This window comes from Columba livia, chromosome 1, assembly GCF_036013475.1.
Source record: "Columba livia isolate bColLiv1 breed racing homer chromosome 1, bColLiv1.pat.W.v2, whole genome shotgun sequence".
Taxonomy (NCBI): Eukaryota; Metazoa; Chordata; class Aves; order Columbiformes; family Columbidae; genus Columba; species Columba livia.
The window spans coordinates 54,720,899-54,733,343 of record NC_088602.1 but is presented as its reverse complement, the minus strand read 5'-3'; the positions used below and the strand labels follow the sequence as shown (position 1 = coordinate 54,733,343).

Here is a 12,445-nt window from a genome sequence, read left to right as displayed (position 1 = left end):
TTTTTCTTACAAAGAGGTGTCAACCCTGAGCTTGTAATTAAGAAGTTAAAATCTGTGATTTATATATATTTATATATATAAAAATAGATGATCATACTAAGACTAAAAAAGTGAAAGAAATCTCCATGTCACTACTATATAATTGTTTGTTCTGAAATTTTGTAGAAGAAATCCTTGTGACACTGAAATTAACTGATATGAAAGATGTAGTTAGCTGTGAAACACACTACTGATCAGGTCGCTGTTAGTCCATTAGAGAATTGCCGTCTTGGTAGGATAATAAACATAGTAGCAGAAAGTCCTAACTGATGTCAGAACTGTCACAAAAGGAAAGAGAATATATCACAAGAGATTATTTTCTGTCCGAACCCTTGAGGGGAGATTTGTCAGGAGCATTGTTTAGCATTACCACCACGGCTGATGGTGAGCTAAGTGGAAATCTGTGCCAATTGTATAACATGGATAAATACTAAAAGAAGCTAGGTGAAATCATGCTACTACTCAATTTTTTACTGGGCGTTAAGATTTAAATCCTAAACAACTGTAACATGATATTCTGAAGCTAGTGGAGTTACTATCATACTAAAAGATAAACTTATTTTTTCAGCTTATCTACCTTCATGCCAATATGATGTGGCTGGCAGAGGGAGTGCAAGACATTTACCATTGAAATATACTTTTGTGTTGAAAAAAAATCCAGACTTCCTCCCTATATCAATGATCATTCTGATGACCTGAATCATCCTACAGAAGTTCCTAAAGGAAACCTGGCTGTCAGTGAAGAACGGTTGCATTTTTTTTGTTCCTTTCTTGTCTCTTTTTGTTTGTTTGTTTGTTTTGTTTTGTTGATATCTGTTGCAATGCAGCAGCCTTGAGTCAGGCCTGATTCAGAAAGAGAACCGTTTTCTTGGTTTCTTTCCCCCTCTTTTTTCTCGTTAGGGGAAAACAGACACTGTAAGATCCTTTTTTACTTTTGCAGCATAAAAGGAAATGAAGCTCAGAAAGTCTCCTGTAATAAAGGTTTGAGAAAGAATTCTCCCAAGGATGGATATAATCTTCAGAGATATCTGAAAAAAACAGGAAGCAGTTCAGTCTGGTACCTGGTACTCTTTGGGAAAACAAAAACTGGAAGCAGGTTGCAGTACTGCTCTCTTCTCGTAGAAAACTGCAAGTGTTTGTGGCATGGTCTGTTGTCCAAGAGTATAAGAAAAGAAGAAAGTTGCCTGTTTCTGTAGCTAAAACACAGTTTCTCTGATCAGATCCAGGATTATCTCCACTGTCTCTGCAGTACGAGACTGATGAAGGCGAGAAGCAACGTCTGCAGTGACCAGCCAGGCTGCGTGGCTGAAGCCTCCACCTCCCTCCTGTCAGAGTCGACCAGTGGTGCTTCGGTGGTGATGAAATCGAACTCGGTGGGACAGATGTCATCCGTACAGCCACTCCCACTGCCTGAGCCGCTGGTTTCATCACCTGGCACAAGGAAGTGAGGGAAACAGCATGAGGTCCATGCATTACAATATTTGTCCCTTTCCTCCATTCCCGTTCCACCCAGCACCCTGGTGGGGATGAACACGGCAGGAACGGGAAGGTGTCAGTGGTGCGAACTTTCATGCAGTAAAGGATCCAAATGAAAGCCTCTGTGATTTAGTTAGGTGTTTGAATGTCCTTCTGAAAAAGGAATGGATTGCTGGCATTATGGAAAGCCCTCGGTGTCTTTGTGCATTTGACATGAAGATAAGCCAGAGAAGCAAAGGAAACAAACATACAACTGGAATTTCATGGGACAGAAAAATACTTTTTTTTTTACCGTTGTCAGCAGCACAGACCATAAAGACCAAAGAAAGGCATTCCAATGTGACCGATTTATAAATATCTTCCAAAGATACACTTATAATGGTTTATAATGGTTAATGATTTCTTACTTGTATCCTGGAAGTTGACATCATTTCCATTATATGCATTCTTCAGTTTGTTAGTCATGACACGTAAGGCCATGATTTGCTGTCGAATGAAGGTGTCTGGCCTTGTGATGTCCACATCTACCTCTGGATTGTTGATCTGGTTGGTCAAGCCATCATTCATAATCTCAGGCAAGTATCTATATAGCAGGATGAATGATTAGTTTAAGATGCAATAAGTTTCAGAAATAAAACTCTGTACAGTAAATGTTGTGCCAAGCAATTTGACACTGATAACAATTATGCAGCTCTTAAACAGCTCCAGTGAAATCACTTTAAAATATGTTTTTTAATTTTACAGAACGTAAAGGCTCTTTTTTAGTAGCTTAGCTGCATGGAGAGCAGAACAGATTTAAGTTATCCAACCTCCTAACTCTCCACATACTCCCCAGCAAGTGCACTGACTCTGTAAACTATAGAAGAGGTTCACCAGCCAGCAGTAAGTCACTGCATGTTCAGATCTTCTGCTGATACGAATGGTTGCACACTAAATTAAGCATCTAGTAGTGCACCCTTCTGTTTTTATTTCTTCCTGCTTAAAAACTATGAACTCTTTGTAATATATGGCATATTTGTTGTTCTGAGATAGTTTAGAAGGCTATCTTCAGGCATTATGGCTCTGCTTGTTCAAATGAAGCACGTAATTAATTTTCCTCTCAATTTTTTTCCTTGCACTCCCTTTTGACCACTGTGAACAACATCTCCAGCCTATCTGACATCCAGGCCCATGAACAGTGTTGTGAATTTACCAAACTCCAGTATTGTCTTTAATTTGGACCTTATTCCTTACAAACAGGTTAGACTTACATCTCCCATGTGTGCTTAACATATTTAAGGTATGGCATTTCATATCCATCCACAGACCTGAATTTTTCATTCAGGCTCTTATCTTATAATTTCTTGATTACTGCAGCATTCTCTTCTTTGACCTTGGCAAATGCAGTCTTAGGCTGCTCACAGGCAGCAAGTGTGCTTTTGCAGGTATCTCTTCCCCACAAAAATCAGCCCATGCTTTCAATCATCCTACTGTAAAAGTCTTCATCATATTTTGTTAAATATGCACACTTTTTCCCCTGCTGCTATTTGTCCTCAGAAAACTCTCCTTACAGGCATCTGCAAAGCTACTTTTTTTTTCCTACTTTGAATCTCTGTTAAAAATTACCCGTGCATTTTACAGGTGCTAGGCTGATAAGGGCTGACATTATTTGTACGTGCTGGCATGGTATCCTGAGAAAATAGTGTCTGTTCTCTCTCATCTGTCTTTATTTACCTACTATCTTTGTCTCATATTTACACTGCAAGGGCTTTGGGGCAGCTCTACCCTTTGTTTGTGCTCTTTATCAGGATATGATCTATTTTGTAATTAGTTTGCATTCCAGGCTATCTTACTGATGTTTGTGGGACTCCTGTGGGTATGTGCTCAGCCAGTACTGATAGCACAGACTAGCTTACTAATAGCAAACTTTCATGTTGCTTGGTACCAAATACAGTTTAAGAGCTTTTTACTTCACTCTCACTTGTGCCAGACCAATTCTCTATCAATATTCAAATTTGGCCCTGGTGTTAGTGTTAGGTTCATACTGGTATGGAAAACAAGTATATCCCTTAAAAAAAAAGTGAGGGTAACAGAGAAGAAAGGACTTTCTCTGCTGAAGTCATGGTTAAAGGAAGACAAGTTTTGTATTGCTTCTGGAGGTTCACAAAATGATGACTGCTTTGCTGCACCAGGGAAGGGTTTAGTCTCATCATAATAGGTACTCACTTCACAAGATGAGACTCATTTGTCATCAGTGGCCTTTGAAAGCTTACATGAGAATAATCCTGGGGGAGTGTGAACATGTAAGAACAAGACATGACTGCCAAAAATACCCAGCCTCAAACTGTGTGTTCTGTTGTTTCATTAGTACCATAATGAGAAATAACAGTGCTGTAGGGATTCCATCCAGACTCCTATACTACAAGCTTAACTACGGTGAGAACACAGAGCCATCTCCCCTAGTACAGAGGACTGCAGACTGTAGTGTTATGAATCACCAAAGATAGAAATTGGAAATAATTCTGCAGAGCTGCCTGGTGGCAGCAGGATGGAGACCTTGGCAGGCGAGGAAACTCTGGGCTGCAAAAGAACAGCACCTCTATCTGTCACATGTCTCTACAAATGAAACAGCTGCTGTAGATAAATTACTCAGCCTAGAAGTATATCAGTGATTTCAAGGTGAGGTTGATTAAAAAAAGTAAGAATCTAAGAATTGCCCTGCTGGATCAGAGAGGATGTCCATCTTGCCTGGTACCTTGTCCATGACAAGGGCCATAGCTGTTAGCAGCTAGAAGTGATTTGAAATCACCAAATGTTCATGTGGATTGCTCTCCTTGTTTATGAAGAGTTAGATGCTCTTTATTGCAAGCCATCCAGGAGAAGCTATGGCTAGTTCTGAATGGCAGTTCACAGGCTTTTTTTGACTGATTTATGTTTGATTTTATTTTGTCTTATAGTCAATAATAGAAGAAGAATGTACTGACTTCTCAGTAAGCTTTTCATATGGAGACAATATGAGTGAGTCTGGAGATTTAAAGCAGTTAAAGGGCTCTTTTTATTGAGGTTCATATTCTGCACTATGATCAGTGTGGGTCTGGTGCCCTTCTGAAGACCATCTAACTTTACATGAGCCAGCCTATTCAGTCGTAGGAAGTGATTCAGTCAATCTGTCACGCACCTCCTAGTATCTGCTTCAGGATTTGGTGATCCCCATAACATTCCTGGCATGGAGGCATTAACCCCTCAGGAGAACAGTCCAGTGCATCTCACCTAGATGTGTAAGACAGCCATACTGGATGTGGGTCGCAAGAAATCCATTACCTTATGATTGTCTAAACGTTAGGTGGATACTTAAATTCCAAGGGGAATGAGCCACTTAGCATTTAGGGTGTAAGGGCATAAGAGAATAAGAATTAAAGAGGCTGAGGTTTCTTCTTTAGGTTTATACAGGTACCATAACTTGTACCTGTACAGATACCAAAATATGCAACTGTCAGTGTATGAACAGACTCCCACTCTTGTCAGATCTAGTCGACACAAGTTCTAGTCAAAACTAGTCATGAGTTTATTTGTCAGTGGAACAGGGACAGCTGTTAGAGTCCCACGTGCCTTTGGCCAGATGACTAGCTCATTAGATTTCATCTGCTGGGATTCAATTGGACGAACATAGACATCTGGTGCCATTTGAATGCTCTTGGTTATTCCTCCTCTACTTGTTACTAGCCCTGAAGTGTGTGGCTTTCCCATAGGTCCTGCACCATATCTACAGGTGTGAGGGGGATATCATGTAAATTTGGGGTATCTAAAATGATATTAGCTGTCTTTCTTTAGGCAGGTGAATTGAGTCTTAGATGTCAGCTCATCCACCAAGGTGTATGCTGTTTGGTGTCCTGTAGGGTTTGAATATCCTGTAGGCCCAGTGTCTTATTTGCCAGCTCCATTAAGGTGTCTTGACTATTTAGACAGTCTCACACAGCAGTAGATAAGTGTGTTTAAACTGTTGAAAACTGCCCCATTGACTACACTGTCAGGATATTGGGGATCTCTTCACGTAATTTTTAAGATGTTCTAGCAGTTCTTGCCCAGGCTCTGGTCAGGATGGGAGGTAGTGTCCTGCGTCATACTCATCTCAGGAATGCCATACAGTCTCAAATGACACTGCTCTTGCTTGGGCAACACAAATGATTCCTTATTGTCTCTCCCACAAGCATCTATATTTAAATGCATGAGTTTACATGCCTGCATGTGAAGCTGAATTCTGCCCTCATTATTGAACTAGCTCATCTCCTTCCTCAGGGGTGAAAAAAAGGCATAAAAGCCTATATTGAATGTAAATATCTTTGAATTATTTTCCTTTCTTGAAAGGACTGGTACAGATAGAGGAATACGCAGCCCAAGGTGTTTTGTGAGTGACGGCCTCTGAGAGGCAGCCCGGCACATGTTCTGACAAAAGCATTTTGATGTGTGTAGGGTAGGGTTAAGTCACATGGAATTGGAAGCCATGTCTTGGGACCACTTTTTGACAGAAGATTTGTTGCTGGCTGGGCAAAGTTGTTGAGCACAGCTGCTTTCGCTGTAGTTCTGTAAATGGAGACACCCCTGTGAATTTTAAGCTTTGCTGCTGCTTCTGCTCTCGTTAATGATCTCTTTGTATGCCTGGCCATTACAAGAACTATATGCCCATTATAAACAAAAAGAAGAGAAGTGCCAACTTGAATCAGTGTTTGTTCTTTGCGTTCTCCTAGCAAAAAAAAAAAAAAAATTAAAAAAAATTCAGCTTTCTTAGCCCTCTGAGAATAAAGAAACTGAACAATATTGTTTGTTTTCTGTTGTTTGCTCCTTGCTCAGCTATGTCAGGATTTTAGTGTAATTTACATTGTTTTCTAAAATATTAATGCTTTCTGTTCCTCTTAGCCTTTCCATAGTTCTTGTCTCAGCAGGCACAACAGAGATGTCTTTTGGCACACCATAGCTAAGCACTACAAAGCCTATTTTTAAAAAAATATCTATGAAAAAAAGACAACACAAAGTGGAGGAATCTTCCTTTTTCTTCCTTTCTTTTTTTTTTTTTTTTTTTTTTGTTTTTTTTTTTTTTTTGTTTTTTAAGACATCTGCCTTAAAGGGCACCACTCTCCATATTTTGCTGCCTCTTAGAGTGTGACTGGAGCAACCCACCTAGGCAGTGCTGGAGTATTTCCAGGCGCACAGAATTGTAGGCAAGAGAGTACAGAATGCAGCACAGGCTCACTCAGACTGGGCTGGGAGTAGGCAGTCACATCTGGTCCAGAAAGATAAGTGCAGTGGAAAATTGGCTTGTTTGGCTAACTAGATCGCCACATCTGATTCTGTTTGCTCAGGAGGTAATCCCCACAGGATTTTTTTATTTTTTAACTCCAGCTTGGAGAAAAGCTCGAGGAGACAGAAGGAGAGGGAGAAAAATGGCTCATCTGCCAGTTTTTTGGAAGGAAGAAGCTGAAAATATAAACTAGTTTTCCCACTTACTGAGAAGTGGTTTATTCACACTCTTACCAGTGGTGCTAAATGATTATCTTTGCCTACCTCCAGGTAAAGGACATTGAACTGATTCTCATTGCTGGTCAGCAATGAGCAGCTTTCCCAGGGCAGCCACCGATCTGGTGAGTCTTTCTTTCCACCTCAATTTCAGCAGAAATGAAAGGCTCTCTGCCCAGGAAGTAGGGACTCACCTACCCATGGCAGGAGAAGAAAATGTCAGGCCAACTGAGACTTTATGCTGTGTACATTTGGGTGGAATAGCTTGTAGCTTTGAGCTACATGTTGAAAATTACAGTGTTAATGTTTCCTTTTATTTCTTACATTTCTCTATGCTTGACTCAAGCACTGGAACAGGTTGCCCAGGGAAATGGTTGAGTTGCCATCCCTGGAGATGCACGTAAAAGATATATAGATGTGGTGTTTAGGGACATAGATTAGTGGTGGACTTGGCAGTGCTAGGTTAATGGTTGGACTCCATGATCTTAAAGGTCTTTTCCAAACTAAACAATTCTATGATTCTACAGGTTTGGTTTTTTTTTTCAATGCTTATAATTACCGTCTGTCTTATATATAATTTTATTTCTTCTTCATTGTACTTTGAAGAGTGATAGCATTCCTCATGGAAAGGAGGACAAGTCTCATCTCTTCCATAAATTACAGCCTTCCAGAGCTAAAACATATTAGTAGGTCTGTAGTCCTGGTGAGTAAGAGCACCAACATGATAGTGAATGAGCATGTCTCACATAGGTTGTTGAAACAAGCTGGCTGAGTTGGTTGGAGCGAGTCAAGGTTCTTCTGGCCACCAGAGTGGTTGCAGGTTTGGTTACTGTTCTCATTTCAGTAAAAGTCAATCATTCAAATGCTAATAGTTTGGATTCAGTTTCACTCCTAAAGCCTGAATTCCATCATGCCTGGGAAAATTCCTTTATTTCTGGACAACAGTGAAGAGGTAATCAACTGTTAAGAATTTATCTGCATTTAAGGAAGAAGCAAAACTTTGAAGTTTGGTCTTAATTATATTTTTTAGGTCCTAAATATATTTTAAAGACATCTCTGTACATCTGGAACAAGTCATTAATTCTTTATACATAAAATTATGTTCTTTTGTGAGTACAGATACAATGGGAAGACCTGTTAGGGATCTTTTTAAAAGGCACTTCATTTAAAGTAGCTATTATTATTATTTCTAATATAGATTTTTTTTTTAATAAATGTTTTCCCATTTCCACAGCACTTGGTTTCTGCCTGATGTGTCCTGATTAAAACCACTCTACAGGATCAGCAAGGAGCCAAGTGCACTCTTCCAGAACGCCAAATAGATGACTCTGTTACCCCATGATTATTCGTGAATTGGTGACCTTCATTTGGCGACTTGGTGTCACTGCAAATTAATCATGGTAGCAAAGTGATATCTGGGGAGTGTAATAACCACAAGTGACCTTGGTGTAATGCCTCTCTCAGGAGAAAGCCTAGCTTTCATTTTCTGTAGTCTCAGATTTGTAACTCTTTTTCCCTGTAAAAGCAGCATCGAAAGGTGATGTGTAGAATGAAACATGAGGAATAGCGTCTATCTGGCAGTTCATAGTTTCTAATTCTTTATACCAGCACGGGCTCTGATCAAAACCTAAAACCAGTCTTCTTTCCCAACAGCAGACAACACCATGTTGTCTTCTTATTTGTAGTATTATATTAAAGCCTCAGAAAACAGCAGATAGTTAAATTTCATTTTTTTTTTTTCCATCATTAGCTGTTGTCATATTCTCTGGAATCAAAAATGCAGCTCTTTATATAGCACAGGGGTGCTTAGGATGGGTGGCACGGTGAACACAAATAGATTTATGCATATGGGCCAAATTTTGCCACGCTTGTTCTTCTGAACTAGTGTTTGATATCAGATACTAATCAGTATGATCAAAAAAACATTATTTTTTTTTTTCTTTATGCTGCAATAAATGTCCTTGTTCACCACCCAAGAGGTGATTTTGCATCTAAAGCTAGTTATTTTCAAGTATATTATTTCCTATACAAACCATGGCATTCTATGGTATCTCTCTGATTTATTTCTGTTCTCTCCACGTGAAGCATTTGTTGAATTCTGTTATTAAGAGTATGACTATATGTTTCCTGGACAGAGGAACAGTGGCTGAGCCTACTGAGATCATATTTTCAGGAGATACTTTGAAGCTGTAATTCCACATCCAGTGAAATGTATGTGAGATTATCAGCAGAGGATAGCTTTTCTCAATGGCTCCAGAACATTAATCTCAGAAGGCATTGTGAAAATAACCAGAATTGTCATAAGACAAATACTGTAAAAGGATGGTGAAAAACTATGTGCATAAAATGCACCTCCATAACTCCCAACAAATGTAGAAGTTCTTCCAGAACCTTCAGTGCAGGAGCAGAAGACAGCTGAGAAGTATTGGTCAGACATGGTACAAGCACTAGCATTGGTCTTGGAAGCCAGGAGGGATCATAGAAGGTTTATTAGACTGCTCTTTTGTAGAAAGAGTAGCATATATCTCTTATTAATGCATACATCCTGATGCCATGCATGGCGTCCAGCTGGGAGGCCTGGAAATGCTGTTTAACTGCTGCAGAACATTGGCTTGGGGCCATACCTTACAAAGTCCATTGACTAGAAATGATATTATAGGGGAAGATAAAACCACATTTCTATTTCTCTCTTCACGCTGTTACTATGCGATGAGTCCTGTAAGAGGCAGATGCTCCTTCTCACTGTCTTTCTCAGAGTCCCTGGGGGATTTCTCTGGATCTGGGACTCAGGGACTGAGCAGAGACCTGCGCTTTTGGACAGATTTGTTGTGTGTGTCTCAAAGTGGGTTCAGTGGGCTAGCAGCATCCCAATCAGCCCTCTCCTTTCATCTGTAATATTAATCTTATTAAGCCTTATGTAGTCAGGCTAGGAGAGAGGGTGTGTGTTCAGTGCAAGACCTCCTCCTGTGAAGTGTGTGCCCAATAAAAATGATTATATGATGGGATTGGTGTAATCTATCTGTGTATCCATCAATCCATGCAAAATGACATTTAACATGTTAGTGAGTTTCTTCCCATGTAGTCTTATTTTCACCAAGCTTTTATATTTTATGTGCTTGTCTCGCTTTTTTGTTTTTTTGGTTGTTGTTTGCTCGTTTTTTAATTCTGACTTTGTCTGTACCATCAGATAAAAGGAAGATAAAGATTCCAGTGTCCGAGTGCCAGAAAGCATAACTGCTCTCCAGATTCAGCACTCACCAGACATCAAAGCTCTCAACTCCTTCCATCTCCCCAAAAGCACAAGCTACCACTGCAAACCTGAAACCTGACTGCCTCCAGTGTGGTCCTTGAGCCAATTCCTCTCTTGGTCTTTCTGAGCAGGGATAATCAGATCCTCTCCTCTGTCAGCTGATGAATCCACGCTGGGACCTTTGGAGACACCTGCTCATCTGCCAGCTCCAGCCCTCCCACAGCCAGCACCAAGCAGACTTCAAAATTAAAACTCACAGAAAACTCATCACAAACAAGGGCAGATGACCACAGTATCTTATGAAATAACATAAGGTCAAGCCTTCTACACAAGATAGGTAGGAGTGTCGCATTTATTCTCTGCTGGCTATGTTTTTTTTTTTTCCCAGCAAATAGCACTAAGCTTTGCCAGCCAATAGCAAATAGAGCTGAAATTCCAATTTCTGTTTCATCCCAGTATGATATCCCGAGAGTGCAATTGCTTCACAAGCTGTCAGTCTCAACACAGGGATGCTAAATGGAGCTAAAGAGCTCTTTGAAATCTCGATATAAATTATCCTTCTGGAGCTGAACCAATGAACATTTTCTGTGTTCCCATGCTGACACGCTGTGCACATTTACCCTGACTCACACTCCGGCTTTAATGGCACCTTGACAATAAGTAATCTCAGCTACAAGCTGCGTGTGGACGATTACTTGCTCTCCCCATTTCTGTTTTGCCCTTATAAATGGTTTTGTGAAATGCCCTTAGTTTTGTGATTGCTTCAGGCTGGATGGGGATTTGGATCGAGTGCGGTGGAGAGGGGTCCACCTCACCTCGCCTTGGTGTGGCCATTCCAGCAGTCCTCCTCGACTGACGGACCAGCTGTCACTCGCTCGTCCTTGCAGATTGTGTAGGGTAAAGTTGACCAGAACTTTTTAGAGAGCTTTAGTTTTTCTTTAATGTCTGTTACCTGATTAAGAGACAATGAGAGGGAAAACAGGTTAAAAACATCAGCCATGCTCACTATCATGTTAAATAAAGTTTAATTCCATAATGGTGATGATGGTGAAGGTTAAGAGGACTGAAGGTTCTAAAACTTAAATTTCTGTATTTATGAGCAAGGGACTCGGCTTTTGGGTTCAGAGAGCACAAAGAATCAAAATTATGTTTTTCCACAAGCAAGACATTAATAAAAGCATGTTACACCTTGCTCTTTCTAGTCTCCATTTGTCTAAGATTTTCTAAATACACATATTTCTAAGAATTAATATGCCTCACAGTCTGCTGAATGTAAATTCAGTTAAACAGTGTACATCAGATGAAATGTCTCACCCACCAACTTTGTCATATTTTAGACAAATATTATATTTAGAGCTACATAAGCAGGTTCTAAAAATTGGTGCAGTGCTGAGTTGATGTTGAACCAATTTAAGATATGCAGGCTGAACACATTGCAGTACATTTCGGTTTCAGTAACAGCAAGAAGTTTGTGTATGTACATGCATGCAGAGACTACTTTCATCTTTGCTGTTAGGTGTATATAAATATATGCAGCTGGATACAGACTTCAGGTTCAAGAAATGTTGGGAAAATAGTGAAACAGTTTCTTTACATTTTAAACTCCTTGAACAAGGAGGTTGTAATTTGGCATGATTCAGCAGCAAGCAGGAACAAACTGAATTTCCAACAACAATTTAACGAATAAAGGCTCTGGCTAAAATGTTACCAGTTCTTGTTTTATGTTTTGTACACTGGAGTGGAAGAATCTACAAGAATAGATACAAAACACAACAAAGGACAGACTACAAAGGATGAATGCTGTCACTGTTGTTCTTATGGAAACAGATGCATTTCACATTAAGTTGTAATAGGATTTAGGGGAGGTTTTTGAATAGCTTTCAAAGGAAATCACTGAGCTTTATTCTTCAAAAAAACCCAAGAAATAGAATCTCTCCATTCTTCCATTCAGTTTTGAGATTGGCTTTTAGGTTGTTGAGGTACAATATTGTACTTGGCTATTTATCTCTTTTATCTTTTGTTCTGAAGACATGATAGCTCTCTGAGCAAATGGCTCACGCTGCTTTGCCTTGCTTAAACTTGGTGGAATGTCACTTTATTAGCTAGGAGATAGAAACAGCCAAGGATGTTATTTCAGAAGCACCATCCACATTTTCATCTGTAAGAAAGAAGTCAGGCAGTATTTGGCTG

General features: G+C 39.8%; 1 protein-coding gene across 3 annotated transcripts in view; it reads right to left on the bottom strand.

The window, feature by feature from the left end:
- Positions 1 to 793: 793 nt before the first annotated feature.
- Positions 794 to 12,445, bottom strand: part of GPC6 (glypican 6) — a 776,640-nt gene continuing 764,988 nt past the window's right edge. For all 3 annotated transcript variants that reach the window (XM_065056864.1, XM_065056870.1, XM_065056879.1), the window contains 3 exons: positions 11,071 to 11,207; positions 1,923 to 2,098; positions 794 to 1,470 (listed from right to left, as the gene is read on the bottom strand). In XM_065056864.1, coding sequence (XP_064912936.1) covers positions 1,268 to 1,470; positions 1,923 to 2,098; positions 11,071 to 11,207 — 516 coding nt within the window. In that variant the 3' untranslated portion in view covers positions 794 to 1,267. The remainder of the gene's footprint in view (positions 1,471 to 1,922; positions 2,099 to 11,070; positions 11,208 to 12,445) is intronic.